Source organism: Garra rufa, chromosome 6 (genome assembly GCF_049309525.1).
Source record: "Garra rufa chromosome 6, GarRuf1.0, whole genome shotgun sequence".
NCBI classification, from domain to species: domain Eukaryota; kingdom Metazoa; phylum Chordata; class Actinopteri; order Cypriniformes; family Cyprinidae; genus Garra; species Garra rufa.
Genome location: NC_133366.1, coordinates 10,647,230 through 10,671,307, shown reverse-complemented (window position 1 = coordinate 10,671,307; position 24,078 = coordinate 10,647,230). Strand labels below are relative to the sequence as shown.

General features: G+C 35.1%; 1 protein-coding gene across 2 annotated transcripts; it reads left to right on the top strand.

Moving 5' to 3' along the window:
- The first annotated feature begins 496 nt into the window (after positions 1 to 496).
- Positions 497 to 21,907, top strand: ugp2a (UDP-glucose pyrophosphorylase 2a). 2 transcript variants are annotated; one of them, XM_073843095.1, is made up of 10 exons: positions 497 to 525; positions 4,894 to 5,021; positions 7,357 to 7,464; positions 11,397 to 11,582; positions 14,002 to 14,135; positions 14,276 to 14,573; positions 19,011 to 19,208; positions 19,292 to 19,534; positions 21,284 to 21,388; positions 21,465 to 21,907. In XM_073843095.1, the coding sequence occupies exons 2-10, from the start codon at positions 4,923 to 4,925 to the stop codon at positions 21,570 to 21,572; spliced, it is 1,479 nt and encodes a 492-aa protein (XP_073699196.1). In that variant the 5' UTR covers positions 497 to 525; positions 4,894 to 4,922; the 3' UTR covers positions 21,573 to 21,907. The 2 variants fall into 2 exon arrangements, with proteins under 2 accessions (XP_073699196.1, XP_073699195.1); XM_073843094.1 differs by lacking the exon at positions 497 to 525 and adding an exon at positions 4,053 to 4,470.
- The last annotated feature ends 2,171 nt before the right edge of the window (positions 21,908 to 24,078 follow it).

Sequence of the window (24,078 nt, the reverse complement as noted above, 5' to 3'; positions counted from 1 at the left end):
CATCAAATATCAGGGAATTTTATACTTTTTTCAAAGCTTAGAAGCCTGAATATTATAAAATATTCATTATAGCCAGTAAATATTTTAGTAATACTTACCTAATAATAAAGAAGGACTGGTAAATTAGATATTAAGTCTCTGAGATGTAAAGCCTAATTTTAAGTGTAACAAAATGCTAGAATTATGCCATTAACAAAGAAATTATTACAAGTTGTTTTGTTAATTTCGACTGTTTGTGCATTTTGACTAATTCCATCTTAAATATAACTTGATAAGTCATACTTATGAATTTTGTATGGGATATAAAAATCAAAGTATATTTGTTTACAACCACAACCAAGAGATGACGCTGTTCCACATAATTACGCAGTCGAACGCCATCGGCAAATAGAACGCAATTGGCTGGCATTTGATTGGTTGAGTCAGACTGCCTCCTGCTCTGATTGGTCCTTGAACAAACATCATACCCACACACCGATTTCATGCGACACTTCCGGCCGTGAAACGGTGTGTGCTGCAGTGGACGTAAGTATCCTCGCATGGCTTGTCAAAAATGAGCAAGCAAGCCTGTCTGCTGTCTAGATGTGCTTGAGTGTTATAGTTCCCCAACCCATCAAAACCCCTGAACTTTGGGCAGTGCGCTTGTGTTTGCTTGTAAGGAGTCAGTGACCTTGGAGTTCTTGTATGGCAAAGTTCATGACATAATCCTGGATTTCTGTGGCTTTGGGCAGACAGAATCAGTTAGTAAGATCTGTATTCAAGCAGAAATAGCTAATTCCCCCTCATTAAATATTTCTGTGCTATTTCAGTCAGACATAAGGTCATACTTGAGATATAAACAGGCGTTATTGAGTTCAAAACAGCTGGAAAAATTGCAGAGGCTAAAATGACCTTTACTGGTCAGTGGCTAACACTTGGAGGTCAACTGGTTTGCTGCTTTTCTAAAACAATGGCAGAAGTTATGCAATAAAATGCAGTAATATTTAATAAATGCTTAAACATTGGGCTGAAGACCAGGGGGTTTCATACAATAAGTTAACCAAATAAGACTTAATTTCAGTTAGTCTGATTTATTGTCACTTGATTTGGCTCAAAATAAGTCAGACTAACTAAAATAAGCCTGGCTTATTTGGTTAACTTGTGAAATACCCCCAGTTCAAACCAAGGACAAGAACAATGAAGAGTTAAGTAAAAGATACAAGAAATTTGTTCTAAATGAACAACGCCGGAATTAGATTTTAAAAAATCTAGCTAGTTAATGATTAAAATAGCATTATATTGCATTGGTGCTTTGCATCTGAATGCAACTTGGCATTGAAGAAGAGAAGAGTTTGGACATAAGTCATGATTTGGTCAGTTACCCGGATGCATTTTTGCATTCTTCTTGTTATAACTTTTGGTAGTTTGTAGTACTCCAAATGTTTTTCCAGTTCTGACCGATTAGTACAATCCAAATCATGACAATAATTGACCATTTTCAGCAGCAGTAATCAGCAAAATATGTGAGTTTTCATTTGGGTCAGTGGCATTGTTTACATATAGTGCTGACAATATGGCCAATTAATGACAAGTTTAGAAAATGTCCTAGTTGTCTGTTCTGCATTTGATTTATTGATGTTTACAAGAAGAAACGATAGCATAAAACTGAAAGACAGACAACAAAAAAATGACACAAATCTAATAATTATGAGACGTTCGGTAAAAATTTGTGTTCATTTAACCCACACAAATGGTCGTCAAACAATGCTTTTGTGAAATGATGATTTAACACACCGAAAGTTTCAGTAAACCAATCTTTTGAATGACCAAGTTTAAAAGATTCGAGTCATTAGAATAAAATTCCCACAGTTACAGCAGATGGACCCAAGAACACATACTACTATATGTGAAGCCCCCCCCCTTAAAAATTTAAGTATGTAAACTGTGTTTTTATTTAATCAGATTCACATAGCAACAATTTAATCCACAGAAAGGTACAGCAAACAAATCTTTGGAGTGAAAAAGTTTAAAATTTATGTCAATAAATCAAAATCCACATATTTACAGCATATGGACACAATAACGCATTCTACTGTATGTGAACGCCTCCTTAAAAACCTAGTATGTAAACTGTTTTTAATTAATTGGATTTACATAGCAACAATTTAACCTAATAATTATGAGACTTTCGGTGAAAAAATAGCAACAATTTAATCCACAAAAACAAAAAGGTTCAGTAAACAAATCTGTTGTCCGACAAAGTTTAAAAGATTTGAGTCATTAAATCAAAATCCCCACAGTTACAGCATATGGACCCAATAATGTGTCCTACTGTATGTGAACACCCCCTTAAAAAAGCCCAAGTATGTAAACTCTGTGTTTTTATTTAAAGGGATTCTTATTGTAACAATTTAACCCACATAAAGTTTCAGTAAACAAATATGTAAGTGACCAGATTTAAAAGATTTGAGTCAATAAATCAAAATCCCCACAATTAGCTACAGCAGATGGACCCAAAACGCGTACTGTATGTGAACACCCCCTTAAAACCGAAGTGTGTTTTTAATTAGTCGTAGTCGGATTCACATAGTGACGATTTAACCCACAGAAAGGTTCAGTAAACGAATCATTTGAGTGACAAAATTTAAAACATTTGAGTCATTAAATCAAAATCCCCAGTCACAGCAAATGGACCCAATAATGCTTTCTACACGTATGTGAACGCCCCCTTAAAAACCTGTTTTTACTTAATGGGATTCACATAGTAACATTTCAACCCACATAAAGTTTCAGTAAACAAATATGTGAGTTAGCAAACTTAAAAGATTTGAGTCAATGAATAAAAATCTCCACAATAAGCTACAGCAGATGGACCCAAAATGGGTGTGAACGCCCCCTTAAAACCGTCAGATTCACAGTAACAATTTAACCCACAAAAAGGTTCAGTGAATTAATCTTTTTAGTAACCAAGTTTAAAAGATTCTAGCAAAGACTATAGAATACCCAAGAGTCAAGACTTGTCACTCATATAGTTTCGAATGGGGAAAAATGCAACGCTCATTAGAAACAATCGGCGCTCTGAGACGTGCGCTCAGTACTGCGCATGCGCACTGGCTCATCTAGCCTGAACAAATACGCGTTTTTTAACGCTATTGGAGCACAAGGAACCATATTTATGAGGCAGTTCTTGTCAAATTTCTTTGGTGATTTAAAATATGATATTTAATCATCAGCTTGGTGAACAGTTTTGGAGAATTTGATGTTCCCCATTCAAAAAGAAAGGAGTTGCACTTGCCTGCCCGAGAGGCGTTTCAAAGATGACCGCCGCGCCGAGTGACATGACTTGCCTTAACGGGACTTTTTTTTTTTATTCTAGTAGTCATTAGATCAAATTACCCATAGTTACAGCAGATGGACCTAATAACACGTTTTACTGTATGTGAACGCCCACTTAAAACTGAACTAGGTTTTTAATTAGTCGGATTCATATAGTAACGATTTAACCCACAAAAAGGTTCAGTAAATTAATCTTTTGTGTGACCAAATTTAAAGGATTCGAGTTACTAAATCAGATCACCACAGTTACAGCATATGGACCCAATAACGTTTTACTGTATGTGAACGCCCCCTTAAAACTGAAGCAGAAACGCCTCCTTAAAACTGAAGCAGAAACGCCTCCTTAAAACTGAAGTATGTTTTTAATTAGTCGGATTCACATAGTAACGATTTAACCCACAGAAAGGTCCAGTAAATTAATCTTTTAAGTGAACAAAAACGTTCGAGTCGCTAGAGCAAATTACCCATAGTTACAGCATATATGGACCTAATGACGTAAACAGTAGGGTCCAGAAACGGACTCTAAACGCGTTCTATGCGAGCGTCGAACGCTTAGGACCACACGCATCTTGTGTCAGCAGCGTCCAGTTGGTGCTGTACGTGACAAATCGATGTGAAGTGATTAATAATTCACCTGGCACATTACAAACCCTGTCTACAGGAGTTGTTCACTGTTTCTGGACATATTTACTTTTTGCCCGAGTCCGTGACGTGTCGTGTGGGCAGTGCTGGACCTCATTAAAAGAATCGCGCGTTGTTCTGTCGCTCTCTGCGCATCTCCTTCAGCGGTGCGTCTGCGTTACAAAGCCCTGATCGGGTGTCCTGTCCAGTCCATGACATGACAGTCTAGTCTGTGAATCTGTCTGTAATCTCATCTCATTTAAAAGATCCGGGGCTGTTCAGAGGGTTCGGTTCGAGTTCAGATGCTGCGAGCTGGTTTTGAACACTAAAGTCTTAGTAGCTTTTCTTTTTTGCTATATATGAGGTTCTCAAAGCATCTTTTTGACTGATCCTTTACATTGAGGCAGTTGTAGTTTCATCTAGTTCTTGGTCGTTTGGCCCTTTCTGGTCTGGTGAAATCATTTTTGGATTGATATATACTGGTTTTTAAATCTGAGAGCTGTCAGAAGTTTGTGATCATGTCTATTGTTGCTGGTAAGTGGCTTTTATTCATAGCCTTACAGAAAAGTACTGTGGTGAAACACAGTAACCTATACCAGTCAAGATTTTGTAATTTTAAGACTTTATTGTGTTAAACTGAATTGTTATTGAATTATTGTATTTAATTGTATTTATGTAATATTTATTTAAATTATTAAATTACATTCTATTTAAATATATTTTAGATTTATTTATTTCTGTGATGCAAATCTGTATTTTCAGCATCATTACTCTAGTTTTCAGTGTCACATGATTCTTTAGAAATCATTCAAACATGCTGATCTGTTCATATTAATTACTTCACAGAACCAAAAACTGCGAAAATAGTCCTAAAAATAGCAATAATCACTAGTTGCAATGTCATCACAGTATTTAAGTTTGTTAACGTTTTCTTTTCCTGTGTTTGTATGTGTGTAGATCTGTATAGAAACAGCCCTAATGCAGGGATGGCAGAGTTTCAGGAGAAGCTGAGATTGCAGCATGAGAACTCCATGCACACAGAGCTGGAGAAGCTCCTGACCACCGCCAGACCACCAGAGTCCGAGGTAAGACCCTTGTCCTGCAAACTATGTGCTCGGCTGAGGTGACAAACACATTCCAACAGTGTTTCTGTCCTTGACTCTATGTATATGTCTAACCCCCTACTCACGTATGTACCCAAATATATCACTACACACACACACACACACACACACACACACACACACACACACGTTTACCTAGCAGAATGGGAACAAGCTATAGACTTACAGTACTTTAAGGTAACATTAATTCAATAATTATTAATTAATAAATTAATGCTCACAGACGTAGTAGGTGGACTTTTATGTGCTTTTCCCAAACCAGGGAAGTGACGTCGACGTGTCGCCATTTAGGATTTTTGAGACTAGTAGGGATCGGGTAACAGTTGTTTTTAATACACTCATGGTGGACTTACAAATTTTCCAATGCAGCGTTTTGTGAGTACATACCCTATTTACACTACTGTAGAAGTTTGGTAAGATTACTTGCACATTTAGTGGTGCAATTTACGAGATACATCACATGTACCATGTGCGGCTGTAGCAAGCCATTCGACAAGCTCGGCTATCTCCATCAATGTTCTACTAAGGTAAACAAAACTTTGGATGGGGTATTTAGATGGGCTTCAGAGTGCATAGCAATGTAGTCAAATCTACTCTGAACCATCGCTTTAAAGGAGACCCATTATGCCCCTTTTTGCAGTATATAAGTCTCAGGTGTCCCCAGAATGTGTCTGTGAAGTTTAAGTTCAAAATACCCCACAGATCATTGATCATATCATTTTGAAAATGCCTATTTTTAGTAGAAGCATAAACACTGTTTTCTTGCATGGCTCTTTAAATGCAAATGAGCTGCTGCTCCCTGGCTTCTTTCCCAGAATAGAGCTGTGCTTTTACAGCCCTTATCTTAGATACTCTGACAAAAAAAAAAACATCTGTTTGGTTTTGATTATCATGCTGTAATCATGTGTTTTAAACCATATTATTTAAAACTTCTGATATACGGTTTTCTGAGTGCACACATCCGAAGCATACACAAAGAAAACAAAGTTCTCTTTCATGTCTTTTTGCACTTAAACTGTCAAATCCACACAAGTTCATGTTAAAAACACACAGGTGTTACAAAAACAGTTGGTTATGTCTATGAAGGTAAACAGCTGGGAAAGAAATCACATGTTTATATTAAATCTGTGTGGCAGCAGCGTAATATACAGTACAGTAAATTATCAATAAATCTAAGTCTCTCTTGTCTCCTCTGAGGCTGGGACTAGTGGGAATAGTGTCCTGTGCTTGTCCGAAAACAAAATAATGGCTCTGTGGGTAGAAATGCTCAGACTAAGGGGCGGTAATATTATAATAAGGATGTTTTTGGGTGAGCAAATTCTGATGTGCTCATTTTGCATGCAGAAAAAGTTATTGGGTTGTCCTTTTTCACGTTTTCTGGGTTGGCAGACACACAGGGACACGATTATAGCACTTAAACAAGGAAAAAGTCCGATTTTAATGATATGTCACTTTTAAAAACTAAATTAATTATTAAAATTAATAAATTGTATATTTTGCATTTTATATATAGCATGTATGATTTGAAAATTCATGAAAATTTGTGCAACATTTTTACCTTCATTTTTTTATGTTATGTTAAATGTTATGGGTGCACTCACATGTGTTTATGCAACCATTACATATTTAGAGGAATTAAAAAACACATTAATCTATTCTGTATATTAGTACATGCATTTTAAAATAGATACTATCAAAACATACTAACATTTTTTTAGTCAGTTGTGCATTAATATTTGGTTATAAAATGAAAAAAAAAAAGTTTGTAAATGAGCTGAGTCTTATGCACAGATTGAAAACTGTGAGCCAAGATTGAGATGTTTATTCATTATGAGACTGCTTTTAATGTGAGCGGTTATGGCACACACAGCATGCAGTTAGTATCATGAATTAGTTTTTATGCAGCAGCCTGTGAAACAGTGACCTAATGAAGGAGGTGTGTGTTAATTACACCCCATCATCCCATGATGCAGCGTCAGGTTAAAGAAAACTCTTCAGAGTATTAATTATGCTTATATGCTGCACAGTGGTATACAGGGTAGTTAGGGATTTGATTAATCACTGCATTATTAATTTAATAAATCATTAAATAAATGTAAAAAATATATTCCAGGTTCAATACAAGTTAGCTGCAAGCTTCCTAAAATCCTCACAAACGTTTGTCTTTGTGGATGTCAAATAGAAAGACTCTTCTTCACTATTGGCTCTGAAATAAATTATATTGAACTTCAGGATATAGAGCTTGACATCCAACCAAGCTATAAATGGATTAAATGCTTGTTTGTGCCTCTTGCAGATCTCCAGGAAGGATTTTGAGGGATTCAAGAAGCTCTTTCACCGTTTCCTTCAGGAGAAGGGGCCGTCTGTTGACTGGGCCAAGATCCAGAGACCACCCGAAGAATCGGTGAGGCAAAAGAGTCCATGATACTTGTGTGACTTCTAAGGATGAGTAAAAAATGTGTAAATTTAAAATGTAGCTATGAAAATGGATATTATTATAATTAGCATAATATTTACAGCAGTATTGAATCAAATTATATATATGTATATATACAGTACACACACTGCTGATTTTTAATATTTTTAATATAAGAAGCCTTTTCTGCTCACCAAGGCTGCATTTATTTGGTTAAAAATACAGAAAAAACTGTTGTGGAAAAGTATTGTAATTTAAAATAGTGGTTTTCTATTTTAATATACTTCAAAATAGAATTTATTCCTCTGATGCAAAGCTGAATTTTCAGCATCATTACTCCAGTCTTTAGTGACACATGATCCTTCAAAAATCGTTTTATAATGCGTGTTATTATTATTTATTAACATTTTTTGGAACCTGTGATACTTGTTTTAGTGTTCTTTGATGAATAAAACATTAAAAAGAACAGCATTTATTGAAAATAGAAATCTTTTGAAATAATATACACCACCGTTACAAAGTTTGGGGTAAGTCAATTTTTTCTTTCTTTCTTTCTTCGAAAGAAATGAGTACTATTATTCAGCTTGGACGTGTTAAATGAATGAAAAGTGATAGTAAAGACTTCAGCTTTAATGGAGACATCTCATCAACAAAGGCTAAAATTCAATGCTTTAAATTAAAAACATGATTCCCAATGCACGCAAACTTCCCAGAATACTGGTTACAGTTTTTACTTCCTTTTTAATTATATTTAATTAATGCTTTGTAATCTAAAGTATAAGCATGTTTATTTTACATATTTTTTAATCCAGTTTCAAATTATTTACATTTTTTAAATATTAATTAAAATATAATTATATCAGGCCATTCTGCTTCATAAGATATTGGTATCAGCATCGGCGGTCAAAAAAACAATATCCGTCGACCATATTTGGACTAAAGTAATGTGTCCTATCACCACAAATCCGCTGAATAGCGAGAAAGGGTGAGCAGCAGCAGAACGTGCTTGTGTATGGATGGTTTATCAAGTCCATGACATTTCCCTGATGATCCCCTCCTTTAAATAACCCACGGACCCTCTGCAAATACCCCCACGCTGAAGGTTAGACTATGAATAGCACAGCACTTCCAGCATCCCACAACCTTGGCTGACATTTCTTCTCAACTAGCGGTTGAGAAACTCATGTTACAGCACACAGTAAAGCAGGACGAATGATCTGGAATCAGCTCCAGCAGATCGAGACTCATCAAACCCATTGCGAAATAAACGTCACGACTGCTTTTAGATCAGAACTGAAGCTTAAAGTGTAATTCTCAATGGTTCTATTTCAGTCCCCGTCTCATCGGTTGGATGCTTGAGCGGTCAGCTGAGTATTTGTGTGTCGTTTTTTTACTCGACATGTCAGATGTTTTGTTTGGTCGCTCTGCTGGATGTGCAGTCAGGAGAGAGGCGCTTGGAAACCTTATATTTGGCCTGTGTTTTAACTTTACCATTAGTCATCTTGAATACACTTTTTTTTAAGAGGATTTAAAATTGAAGTCTAACATATTTATAATGATTTTGACGCTAAATGATTGACCAATATTTTAATTAGACCTAAATCAAATGTACAATCCAACACGTACACTACCAGTCAAAAGTTTTTGAACAGTAAGATATTTTAATGTTTTTTATAGAAGTCTCTTCTGCTCACCAAATCCGTGTTTATTTAATCCAAAGTACAGCAAAAATAGTACTATTTTGAAATATGTTTACTATTAAATAATATTTTTATTTGGATATAATTAAAAAGAAATTTATTCCTGTGATCAAAGCAACATTTCAGCATCATTACTCCAGTCTTCAGCTTCGTCTACTATGCTGATTTGCTGTTAAAGAAACATTATTATTATTATTATTATTATTATTATTACTATTTAAAACAATTTAGTAATTTTTTCAGGATTCTTTAGTGAATAGAAACATCAAAAGATGCTGATCTTTCATCAGAAAGAAATTATAAAAAATCTTTCTGCAAAGAAATGATAGAAATGAATACCTTTACTTACCAAGGATGCTTTAAATTGGTAAAAAGTGATGATAAAGACATTTATAATATTACAAAAGATTCCAATTTCAGATAAATGTTGCTGAACTTTCTATTCATCCAAGAAACCTGAAAAAATCTAGCAGCAAATCAGAATATTAAAATGATTTATGAAGGATCATGTGAGTAATGAGCAGAAGAGACTTCTTTAAAAACCATTAAAAATCTTACTTTTTAAAAACTTTTGACTGGTAGTGTAGTTTAGTTCTAGTTTTCTGAGTCATTGGACATTGACCTTTTTTGCCTTCAGCGGTGAGATAAATGCAACAGTTGCTGCTGTGATGAAACTAGGAAGACCGCTTCATGCAATTTTAGTTCATGAGGTCAGTGTGTGTGCAAGGTCTGCATCAGCAGGCAGGAAGCTCTTATTAAAAGCAACACACCCAAATCCAAGAGATCATATTAGGGCTGTCCCCGAATAGTCGAAGATTCGATGCATCGATATGCGGAGCCTGATTCGACCACCGATCTCACAGTCGAATCTTCGCGGGTGAAACGAGCATCATACCATTTTGCCAATATGGGGGTGCTCAATGTCTAATTGCACACAGAACTACTGGTTTTGTACGGTTATATTAAGTTATATACAGCCTTTGATTATGATAATGCAGTAAAAACAAAAGTGAAAAGAAAGAAGCGTTCAGTAAATATTTTTAACGTGTTTGTGAATAATTCCAACCTTTATGCGCCCCCGGCTGCTGCGCCTCGCGTTTTGCAGGAGCGCTCTGAGCGCCTGAAGTTGAAAAAAAAAAAAAATCAACTCTGAGCGGAAAAACACCCAACGTCATTCGCGTTCTTTTCCATTGTCCAATCGAATGAATGGAGATGCGGGTCTTCTGTTGTGATGGCGAAAGTTTACCGTTGCTTAAAAAGTCCGGAGACTGCAAGAAATGGAGGAGAAACCTTTGGTGTCTATCGTGGGTAACCCGGAGCTGTATTATTTAGGGTTTCTGCTAATATGACAGTTTACTTAACAGCAAAAAACTAAGTTAGAGCGCTCGCGCTATAATCCTTTGAATTGACTGACAGGACAGCTGTTTTGGTCGTTGCTTAGCAACATAAAAAAACCGCAGCACACTGCTCTTTCATTAAAAGTCACCAAAAAAGGCAGTGCTGTGCGCCTCGCGTTTTTAGAACTAAAAGACGCGTTCTGTGTTTTTATTTAAACCTAAATAAGTTTGTCTGTCAGTTGGCAGGCAGTTTTGGTCGCTTATAAAATAAAATAAAAATAGTTTTACCCTCCTGCTGACTATAGTGTCGTGCCCCTCCCAACCCATTCACACACGCACATAAGATGATTCGACTATCGGTCGACTATAGAAAGATTCGAAAATTCTGATTCGACTATGAAAATTCATAGTCGGGGACAGCCCTAGATCATATCATCACCTCATATTTCATACAAAATAATAATGTATGCAAGTCTCCGTTTCAGTAGCTCAGAGTTTTCTGCTCTTCATGTCATGATCTCAAGGTTAATGCCATTGCAAGATAGGAGATTATTTGAGGTTGGTTTGAAAGTCCATCAGCTCTGTTCTGTTTGACTGGAGTAAATAAACCTTGCACTGAATAATGAAACAACTGTCTTTTCTCACTTAATTACATGTCCCAAAACCGTAGCTCTGATTAAAATGGGTGTCCTCTAATAAAACCAGACTGTAGGCATGCATACATTTTCTAATCAAATGAAAAGAATGAACAAGCACACTTTAGATCATTTATTTCCTTCTCTACAAGGTTATTGTATCCTGAGAGAGTGGTCGATAATGCATATGATATTTCCTATATGGTGTACTGATATATAAATATCGCTTTACACTTTTGGCTCAACAGATCCAGCCGTATGAGAAGATCAAGTTGAAGGGTCTTCCTGCTGATGTGGCATCCAGCCTTAATAAACTGGCTGTGGTGAAGCTCAATGGAGGTTTGGGGACCAGCATGGGCTGCAAAGGACCCAAAAGTCTCATCAGCGTCCGTAACGAAAACACTTTCCTGGACCTGACTGTACAGCAGATTGAGGTATTGCACTGAATATGTTTTCAGTGAAAACTGATGAAGAGATATAGTACTGTTCAAACATTTGGGGTTTGTATGATTTTTTTAATGTTAAGTCTCTTATCCCCACTAAGTTATTGCAATTTCAAGTAACGGTTTTCTATTGAAACATTGATTATTATCAGTGTTGAACACAGTTGTGTTGCGTAATGGTTTTGTGGAAACCATGATACATTTTCTTCAGAGTTCTTTGAATAGAAAAATCTTTTGTAACATTATACTGTTGAGGTCAAAAGTTTACATACACCTTTGCATCTGCAAAATGTTAATTATTTTACCAAAAAAAGAGGGATCATACAAAATGCATGTTATTTTTTTAGCACTGACCTGAAGAAGATATTTCACATAAAACAATATTTACATATAGTCCACAATAGAAAATAATAGTTGAATTTATAAAAATGACCCTGTTCAAAAGTTTACATACATTTGTTTCTTAATACTGTTTTGTTGCCTGAATGATCCACAGCTGTTTTTTGTTTAGTGATAGTTGTTCATGAGTCCCTTGTTTGTCCTGAACAACTGCCTGCTGTTCTACAGAAAAGTTCTGTGGTTTTTCAGCATTTTTGTGTGTATTTGAACCCCTTCAAACAATGACTGTATGATTTTAAGACCTCTCTTTTCACTCTGAGGACAACGGAGGGACTCCTATGCAACTGTTAGAGAAGGTTCAAACACTCACTGATGCTCCAGAAGGAAACACGATGCAGTAAGAGCCGGGGGTAAAAACTTTTTGAATTTGAAGATCACTGTAAATTTAATTTATTTTGTCCTTCTGTAACAGTTGCATATGAGTCCCTCAGTTGTCCTGCATTTTGTATGATCCCTCTTATTTTGGTAAAATAATTAAAATTTTGTAGATTCTGCAAGGTGAATGTAAACTTTTGACCACAACTGCAAATGTCTTTACTGTCACTTTTGATCGTTCAATGCTTCCCTGCTGAATGAAATCATTAAGTCCTCTAAAAAATCTTACTGAAATTACTGAAACGTTTGTTGAATGGAGAGTCGAGCATAAGTAAATTATTTTTTTCTGGCTTATATGATCTGTATTAGATGACGTAAGGCTGTGTTTGCAGTTTGCAGACCTTGGTGAAGGTTTCCCGCTGTGTCAATGACTGTTTACCGTAAAGTTGCATAATATCAGGTTTTTTCCACATGACAAAATCAAAGGCATTTAGAGAATTTTTAAAGACATGTTTTAACATCCATAATAATTTAAAGGGACAGTTCAACAAAAAATAAAAAATCTGTCATTAACACCCTCATTAATTCCAAATCCGTAAAACCTTTGTTCATCTACACAACACAAATTAAGATATTTTTGATGAAATCCAAGAGCTTTCTAACCCTGCATTAGGGATGGTTCGATACGTGTATCGGTACCGTTCGGTTCTCGGACGAATTCCAAATGGAAGTGATCATCCCTATCACCTTTGTAGGGGGACTAAGCGAATCTGCTTAGTGTTGACAGACGCGGGTGTGTTCGACTTGAAGTGGCGCTTCAAGTCGAACACACCCGCGTCTGTCAGCACTAAGCAGATTCGCTTAGTTATGCTAACAATAAAAAGACAGCGACATCTGCTGATAGAGACCATGCTGTGTTGTCACGTAAACATCCCAGCTGAAGATAATGAGGAAATAACATCGCTCCCTTCGCCAAGTGCATTGCAAACGACTACATTATGACCTGCACGTGCCCTAAGTCCTCCCACAAAGGTGATAGGGATGATCACTTCCATTTGGAATTTGTCCGAGAACCGAACGGTACCGATACACGTATCGAACCATCCCTACCCTGCATAGACAGCAACACAACTGACATGATCAAGGCCCAAAAAGGTAATAAGGACATTGTTAAAATAGTCCATGTGACATCAGTGCTTCAACCAAAATGCTATGAAGCTACGAAAATACTTTTTGTGCTCAAAGAAAACAAAAATAACAACTTTATTTAATTTTTTTTTCTCTTCTGAGTTATTCTTAAACGTGTTCCTTAAAATACCATGATGCAGTCGCGTGGCGCTGCTGACGCATTTGTCAAACGGACTGTTTTATTGAGGTCCTTGCTACCTTTCTGAACATTGCACTTGGTAGTTGCGTTGCTGTCTATGCAGGGTCAGAAACTCTTGGATTTCACCAAAAATATCTTCATTTGTTCTCCAAAGATGAACAAAGGTCTTACTAGTTTTTAATGACACAAGGGTGAGTAATTAATGACAGAAGTGTTATTTCTGCATAAACTAACCTTTTATGCAGTCACATGCTTTAGTGCAAGTTAATGAAGATGCATGAAACAAATTACATGCAAATCAATTTACGAACATGATATTTATGAAAATAGTTTGTATCAAATTAAAGATCTCAGGTAAATCTCTTTCAGCATCTGAACAAGTCATATAATGCAGACGTTCCCCTGGTGCTGATGAATTCCTTCAACACAGATGAAGACACCAAGAAGATCTTGCAGAAGTACACACATCACCGTGTCAAGATACACACCTTCAACCAGAGCAGGTACAAAAACACACACGCTTCTCATCAACCTTATCCGGGACATATATCCAGCGAGAAATAAGAACATATTAATATTACAAGATTGATTCACCCATTTCTTGATTTTATTGTCAACTTGTCTGTTTTTTTGTCCTGCACAGGTATCCCAGGATCAATAAGGAGTCTTTGTTACCAGTAGCCACTAACATGAGCCTGACTGGTGAGAATGAAGAGGCCTGGTACCCGCCTGGGCACGGAGACATCTACGCCAGCTTCTACAACTCTGGCCTGCTGGACAAGCTCATCGCGGAAGGGAAAGAGTACATCTTTGTGTCCAACATTGATAACCTGGGCGCCACGGTGGACCTGCACATCTTGAACCACCTGATGAGCCAGCCCAGTGACAAACGCTGCGAATTTGTCATGGAGGTCACCGATAAAACAAGAGCTGACGTGAAGGTGAGTGGGGTTCACAAGCTGATGTGTAAAGTAGAGTAGCATGAATGTTCTTCAAAATCAGTGTTGTTTTCGTCAACGATGACGATGACGAAATCATTTCGTTGACGCCACTTTTTTCCATGACGATAACGAGACGTTGACGAGATAAAATTGGCTCGTTGAAGACTAAAACATGACGAGACGTGAGTGAGTTTTCGTTGACGAGACGAGAATAGACGAAAATGTTAGTGGGTGGTCCGTCAGGCGTTTAAAATGCATGACATTTCTGCTTATTGTGCATGCCAATCAAAACCGAAAAATATCTGCCGCTATGGCAAGCCGTTTTAGCATTAAATACTCTTTGCCATACTACTATGGCAAGCCGTTTTAGCATTCCATCCTTGTTTGTCTTTTATGTTTTAAAACATTCCTTCATTATTGTAATTATTGGTAAAAATAGTCGATCCGGAAGCTCACATTGTGTTGAACTATAGATCTGCTATTTTCAGAACTTATAAGTGACACTACCCAACAGCAAAATACTTACTGACCTACATTAATTTCTTAAAAGACTACTTTTTCCCCTTTTTTTGACTAAAACTAGACTAAAACCTTTTTGACTTTTCGTCGACTAAAACTAGACTAAAACTTTCTTGACTTTTCGTCGACTAAAATTGGACTAAAACTATCACATATAGAAGTGACAAAAATTTGACTAAAACTAATAACCATTTTAGTCCAAAAGACTAAGACTAAGACTAAATCTAAGATGGTTGTCAAAAACAACACTGTTCAAAATTTCTCATTTTTGATAAGTTCAGATCAAATGAGGGTTAATAAATGACCATTTTTAGTTGAAATGGTGCACTAAAAGCCTGACAAACGTCTTGCCAATTTGAAGAAGGCACTGGTGTGACGACATTTAGAACAAAATCAGGCCAAAACAAAGTTTATATGGGAGTTTGAAACTTCTTGCCAAGTCAAACTTTTCAGAAAAATACTCTGGCTGGGAAACACCTTCAAACTTATTGGTTCATGGCAGTTATGTAACAGAAACCAGGGGCCGGATTCACGAACATCTTCTTAAGAAATAAATGAAGAAATTCTAACAAGTTTGTAAGTGCAATTCTTGAGAAATTCTTAAGAAGTTCTGAAATATGTTCTTAAGAACATCTTAATTTTATTTCTTAAGAAGAAAATGATACATCTGAGTGAATAAATGGCTGAAGATGCATTTATGAACATCTATGAACTCGTGCTCATCTCTATTAATAGTCCTAATATGTATTATATGTAGCTAGTAGTGTTGCAATGCTTAAATGTAACAATTAAATTGAAATAAACCAATAAATTGCATTAAATAATTCTTAATATTTGGGATTTAAGACAAGTCTCGGGCTATCCTAACTTTAAGAAGTTATTTATGATGGTTTTTAAGAAGATTGTTTTCAAGAATTTTTGTCTTGGGTAAAAAGATAAAAATATTCTTAAGATGAATTTTTGGAATACAATATATTCTTAACTGTTTTCTTATTTTAGAAAATAAGAAGAAAATGGCAGTTAGAAGAATGTTTAAAAATGTTTTGTGAATCTGGCCCCAGGGCCTTCAGAAAACAATTTCAACCAAACAGTTGTCATTTATTAACCCTCCTGTTATTCAAAACCCATCTAAACCATCTAAGCTGATCTCCTTTTTAAGCTGATATTTTTAAGTAAACTGGTAACCCAACAGTTCGATGTACACTACCAGTCAAAAGTTTGGACACACTTCCCTATTCTCTTTGATGGGGAAGTGTGTCCAAACTTTTAACTGGTAGTGTACTTCAGGCAAAATTGAAGAACAGACTGGTGTGACGTCATTTGCAACAAAATCAGGTCAAAAGTTTGTATAGGAGTTCGAAACATCTTTCCAAGTCATACTTTTCAGAAAAGTACACTCTGGCTAGGAAACATCTTCAAACTTATTGGTTCATGGCAGTTATGTAACAGAAAACTAGAACTGTTGGGTTACCAGCGCATTTAAAAATATTAGCTTGAAAAGGAGGTTCAGATTGGTTTCAAATAACAGGAGGGTTAATAAATGACAGTTTTTGCTTGAAATTTTCTTCTGAAGGCCCTGATGTACTTTAGGTTCAACAACAACAAAAAATGTTTGGATAGGGAAACTACTTGTTCACAAGTGAAAACCTGAACACACAGGAAAACTGATTTTTTTTAAGAAACTGAAGATGTAAGTCTACCATACCAGTCAAAGTTTTAACAATAAGATTTTTAATGTTTTTTAAAGAAGTCTCTCTGCTTACTAAGCCTGCATTTATTTGATCCAATTCCAAAGAATTATTACTCCAGTCTTCAGTGCCACATGATGCTTTTAGAAATTATTCTAATATGCCGATTTAATGCTCAAGAAACATTTTATTATTATTATCAATATTTAAAACAGTTGAGTCATTTTTTTCAGGATTCTTTGATGAATAGAAAGATCATTTATAATGGTACAAATGATTTCATTTTCAAAAAAAATCTACTCAGCTGTGTTCAACATAATATTAATAATAATAATAATATTTATTGAGCAGCTTACTGTGTTTTTTTTTTTTTTTACAATTAAATGCAAAAACAGAACAAAAAGTGTGTAGTAGTAGAGAGGGTCAAAATGACTAATTTCACCTGAGATTTGGAGTCAATTTACAGGAAAGTAAAATGACTTTAGAAAGCTCATAGCATCGTAATTTTATTTTTACACAGAGATTGGTAGTTTTATTAGTAAAATCAGTTAACACTAGAAATTTTTGTTGCATTATATGCCAATGGTGACCATTCAAAAATGGTGAAACAGCACTTTTCAAATTTGTTCTTCAAAGTTGGCTTGCATGTAACTCAAGAAGTATTAAAGATATCCTAATGCCCTTTGAGATATTGGGTCTTAACCAAATTTTTTTTTGGCATCTTGATTTTTAAGGCCTTGTATGGTTGCGTTCCAGAGATATTGTGATCTAAATACGGCCTCAGGAATAAATCATTAAATTGTACACATTCGCACACATTTTCAGTGGTCAAAAACCAAATGTGGGTCACTTTGCATTCAGCTGATACATATTTTCTTTTAAAGAGAAATGTCTGAAGAACAAATAATGTTGAAACTAGAAGTGTATCTTGTGTCCCTCGATCAAAACAATTGTGAAGAACAAACCCATCCGAGTGCTATATTTAAAACATTTTCATAAGTTTGCCTTGGTATAACTCAAGAAGTATTAAAGATGTCATAATATGATTTTAGATTCTGGTTCCTAAGATTTTTTTTTTTTTTTTGTAATTTTAATTTAAAGGCACTAAGTGGTTCTATCCCAGTGATATTAGGATCTCAATGCAGCTCAGTCTCTAAATTTTTAATCCTACCCATTTTCATTAGTTGAAAACCAAATATTGTTTACTTTGTATTAGGGGTGGGCATAGATTATTTTTTTTAATCTAGATTAATCTAGATTAAAATGGCTAATTTGAATTCTGATGAAGGCATTCAGAATATGTGTGCTACCCAAATAATGACTAAAAGTAAGTCTTCTAGAACGGGCCAGGTTGCGCATTAGACCAGGCGCTCATCTACTGTTTCCAAAATGCATCACAAACTGCTTGACAATTGCATTTACAACATAATTACCTATACAAACTTGTGTAACCAAGTACTTCTGCGCAAAAGGCTGCACGACATGCGGGTTGCCGTTAAATACACAGACACGCATGGGCATGGATTTCTGCGTGCATAGTCTTCCATTAAACTGTGTTGCTTTTAGAAGCGTCAATTCAGTTGTTGCATATAGTTTAATGTCTTTATTTCGGGATTATCAATGTAAATTATAACTCAAACTTGAGATTTTACTGGGGCACAGCAGATTTTCACTGGGGCACGTGGCCCAGTAAAGAGGGTCTAGCAACGCACCTGCCCTGAAGCGGCTTCATAGCTGCATCCATGTTTGCATGTCTCATTTGATGTGGTCATTTCACAGAAGTTGAAGACTCGTTCTCGCCCCCTACAGTGCAATTCGACTAGGTATACGTCATCCGCGCTAAAATATCAAGGTGAAAGTCATCATATCTTGCGTAGTTTAGACCCAGCTCCCAACCCAACTTTGAGAATAGATTAACGGCGATATTATTTTTATCGCCCGATAAGAGTCTCACGTTAACGCAGCACCTTAACGCCGATAACGGCCCACCACTACTTTGTATACAGCTGATATTTATTTTATTTATTATATTTAAAGAACTATGTCTGAAGTGCATATAATGTTAAAACTAGAAATGTATAGCTTGTTTCTCTCTATCAAAACAATTGCAATGAACATACCTGTCCAAGTGCTTTCAACCCTCTTTTTACCCCAAAGTGAAGAATGAAATGAATGATTTAATCGCCGTCTTCATTGGCTAATGCCAGTCTTATGGTGTTGTTTGTTTCAGGGAGGCACGCTGACTCAGTACGATGGTAAACTCAGGCTTCTGGAGATCGCGCAGGTGCCCAAAGCTCACGTAGACGAGTTTAAATCAGTCACCAAGTTCAAGATCTTCAACACCAACAACTTGTGGATCAGCCTGCCGGCCGTTAAAAGGCTGCACGAGAAGAACGCCATGGGCATGGAGATCATTGTCAACCCTAAGGTGACCATCATGCCATCTCCATTACAGAGAACGACACTAGGGTAGACGTTTGTGTGTGAAATAGCCTTCTGTTTTGTTTTCAGACTCTGGACGGCGGTCTGAATGTCATTCAGCTGGAGACGGCTGTGGGCGCTGCCATGAAGAGCTTCGACAACGTGCTCGGCATCAACGTGCCCCGCAGCCGCTTCTTACCTGTGAAAACCACCTCTGACCTCCTGCTGGTCATGTCCAACCTGTACAGCATTAACGCCGGCTCTCTGACCATGAGCCCCAAGAGAGAGTTTCCCACAACACCTCATGTCAAACTGGGCAGCTCCTTCACGAAGGTAAGGGTGCTGCTTGTTCTGGACAAGAGCCGCCTGCTTAGACAGGAAGAGAGCAGTTGACTTTAATGTAAAGCAACCAATACCTCAATAATAGTCTGAGATAGACAATTTATGCATGATATTTTAGATGTATAAATTATATGTACAGCATATTAGCATTTTTTATATTTATAATTTATTTATATTTAGCTTTCTATTTGAAAATGTTTTAAATTAATTTTTTTTTCCTGGGATCAAAGCTAAATTTTCAGCATCAATACTTCAGTCTTCAGTGTCACATGATTCTTTAGAAGTCATTCTAATATTCTGATTTGCTGATTAAGACATATTTATTATTATTATAAATATTTTATCAATATTGTCAACAATTGAGTAGATTTTTTCAGGATTCTTTAATGAACAGAAAGATCAGCATTTATCTGAAATAAAAAGCTTTTGTAACATTATACACTACTATGCCATTTAAAACCTTGGAGTCAGTGTAATTTTTTCCTTTTTTGTGAATGAAATGATAGAAATTAACACTTTTATTTAGCAAGGATGGTTTATATTGATCGAAAGACATGATAAAGACATTTATAATGTTACAAAAGTTTATTATTTCAGATAAATGCTGTTCTTCGAAACTTTCTATTCATCAAAGAAACCTCAAAAATCTACTCAACTGTTGATAAAAATGTTTTTTTGAGCAGCAGATCAGAATATTAGAATGATTTCTAAAGAGAGTCATGTGACTGGAGTAATGATGCAAAAAACTCAGCTTTGAAATCACAGGAACAAATTACATTATATATAATATATTCAGAAAACAGTTCTTTTAAATAGTACAAATATTTCACAGTTTTACTGTTTTTGCTGTATTTTGGATCAAACAAATGCAGGCTTGATGAGCAGAAGAGACTTCTTTAAAAAAGAAAAAAATCTTACTGTTCACAAACTTTTGACTGGTAGTGTATATTTAAATGGATTTTTATTTAATTAGAGTTTAATTTTTACATCTTAATTTTGCTTTCATTAATAAAAATAATTTATTTTTTAGATTTAATTTAGTTCAATTTTATTAGGTATTTTATATATTTAAAATGTTTATATTATTATAAGGGAAATTAGTAGAAAATGTTCAAATTATTTTAGAAAATTACAGACAGTTTTGAAGTATCTTTAAGGGGAGACATTGCATGCAAAATGCAGTTTTTTCATGCATCTGTGAAGTGTTTCTTCCATTGTGTTAATAGATTTCAATTACAATACATATTTTTAAAGGCTGTTTTCTCAGAATCACTTTTTTCTCCTACTGAGCCATAAATCTCCACTTCAGTAACACTTACACACACTTTTACACACATTTTTATTCCTGTCTATATCCTGAAGGTTTTTACAAAGGGATTTGGTCATATATATAATTAGCTTGATTTTATACAACATTTGACTCTTAATATGTCAAAAAAAAAAAAGAATTTTGAAACAGACTTCATCCAGTGTTTAAATTTTTGTGCTAGAAATATGCAAACTAAATAATGCCTCATTTGCATACCTAAACCTAACGTTTTAGAAGACTTGTAATACAACAAATGTTTGCAATTATCAATGTAATCAAGTAAGGTGATAACTATTAGTTATTTTTTTTTACTCTTTTCACCTGCAGTGTCTCACTTTAAAACTGTCTTCAAGGCCTGAAACATTGAATTATTATTCAGTAATTTGATCATTTAATTTGAAATAATTTTCGTATAATTATTTTTCTTCAAGGTTCGAGACTTCCTGAAGAGGTTTGAGAGCATCCCAGATATGCTGGAGCTGGATCACCTGACCGTATCAGGAGACGTTACCTTCGGAAAACAAGTCGCACTCAAGGTACAAACATCTGACATCTGTGAGCGTTTACACACATTGCGTGTACATTGTGTAACTTGTTGTTTCTGTACGACAGGGAACTGTTATCATTATCGCTAATCATGGAGACAGAATCGACATCCCGGCTGGAGCCATGCTGGAGAACAAGATCGTTTCAGGAAACCTGCGCATCCTGGACCATTGAGGCCTTTACCACCAAACTACAACCACATCCAGCATTTCACCTGGACATTTACATTTGTGTGTGTGTTGAGAAACGTGTGAGTGTGAACATTGAAATCCGTCCATCTGATGATTAGCATTAAATGCCTGTATGAACACAATCGGAATTTACTGTAAATGCTTTTGACGGTGAATTTTCCTAAGAGCTGTATATAACGGGTTTTAACAAAGACTGGTTTTGCTGCTATGTAGCTCACTCAATGCAACACTGAAGACGAGGATCACAAATGGCAGACAATGGAAACAAAAATGACCTGTTCTCTTGAAGTCAGAAAATAAAGTGTTTTTGATCTTCAACGTGTTGCTTTTTTTGGAATGTAGCAAGTAACTCCAGTGGAAAAGCACTATTATAATTCTATTAATGATTTATGACATTTATATTATAAATATTAGGTGACACTTTACGGTGTCCTTGTTACAGGTGCTTATTACATAAATTATGCATATTTATATCCGACTAACTCTAACCATATATTAAGTACATGTAGTTAATTAATATTAGTTGGTACTTGTATAGTTACACTGTAACAAGGACATGGTGAAATTAAGTGTAGGCAAATTATATTTTATTTTTATTATACAATCATTTTTAAAAATTTTAAAGTGTTTTTTAAACCATGCACTTTACAAATGAATCAAATTGTTGCCAAATTATGTTATAAAAATGTATTTTTATTATAAATACAATTTTAATTTTTTTTTAAATATGTACTTTACAAATGAATCAAATTGTTGTCAAATCATGTTACACAAACTATATTTTTGATTATAAATATTTTAATACGTAAAAATAAAAATAAAAATGCGTACTTTAAAAATTGTTGCAAAATTATGTCATAAAATAATTTTTAGATACTATTAATATAATTGTAATTTTCTTTTAAATATGTGCTTTACAAATCAAACTGTTGCCAAATTATATTGATGAAAAATACATATTTAATTTTTTTTTATAAATATAATTTACTTTTTTTAAATATGTACTTTAAAAACAAAAATTATATTTTTATAAAAATATATTTAATTTTGATATATTATAAATATAATTGAAAACTAGGGCTGTCCCCGAATAGTCGAAGATTCGATGCATCGATATGCGGAGCCTGATTCGACCACCGATCTCACAGTCGAATCTTCGCGGGTGAAACGAGCATCATACCATTTTGCCAATATGGGGGTGCTCAATGTCTAATTGCACACAGAACTACTGGTTTTGTACGGTTATATTAAGTTATATACAGCCTTTGATTATGATAATGCAGTAAAAACAAAAGTGAAAAGAAAGAAGCGTTCAGTAAATATTTTTAACGTGTTTGTGAATAATTCCAACCTTTATGCGCCCCCGGCTGCTGCGCCTCGCGTTTTGCAGGAGCGCTCTGAGCGCCTGAAGTTGAAAAAAAAAAAAAATCAACTCTGAGCGGAAAAACACCCAACGTCATTCGCGTTCTTTTCCATTGTCCAATCGAATGAATGGAGATGCGGGTCTTCTGTTGTGATGGCGAAAGTTTACCGTTGCTTAAAAAGTCCGGAGACTGCAAGAAATGGAGGAGAAACCTTTGGTGTCTATCGTGGGTAACCCGGAGCTGTATTATTTAGGGTTTCTGCTAATATGACAGTTTACTTAACAGCAAAAAACTAAGTTAGAGCGCTCGCGCTATAATCCTTTGAATTGACTGACAGGACAGCTGTTTTGGTCGTTGCTTAGCAACATAAAAAAACCGCAGCACACTGCTCTTTCATTAAAAGTCACCAAAAAAGGCAGTGCTGTGCGCCTCGCGTTTTTAGAACTAAAAGACGCGTTCTGTGTTTTTATTTAAACCTAAATAAGTTTGTCTGTCAGTTGGCAGGCAGTTTTGGTCGCTTATAAAATAAAATAAAAATAGTTTTACCCTCCTGCTGACTATAGTGTCGTGCCCCTCCCAACCCATTCACACACGCACATAAGATGATTCGACTATCGGTCGACTATAGAAAGATTCGAAAATTCTGATTCGACTATGAAAATTCATAGTCGGGGACAGCCCTATTGAAAACATTACAAAAAATTAAATATGTACTTTACAAATGAATCAAATGGTTGCAAATTATATTTATGAAATATATATTTTATTTTAATGTATTCAGAAATATTATTTAATTTTTTTTTAATATGTACTTTACAAATGAATCAAACTGTTGCCAAATTATGTTATAAAAATGTGTTTTTATTATAAATACAATTTTAATTTTTTTTTAAATATGTACTTTACAAATGAATCAAATTGTTGTCAAATCATGTTACACAAACTATATTTTTGATTATAAATATAATTTTAAAAATGTGTAATTTTTTTTTTATTTTTAAAAATACGTACTTTAAAAATTGTTGCAAAATTGTTATAAAATAATTTTTATATACTATAAATATAATTGTAATTTTTTTTAAATATGTGGTTTACAAATAAAACTGTTGCCAAATTACATTGATG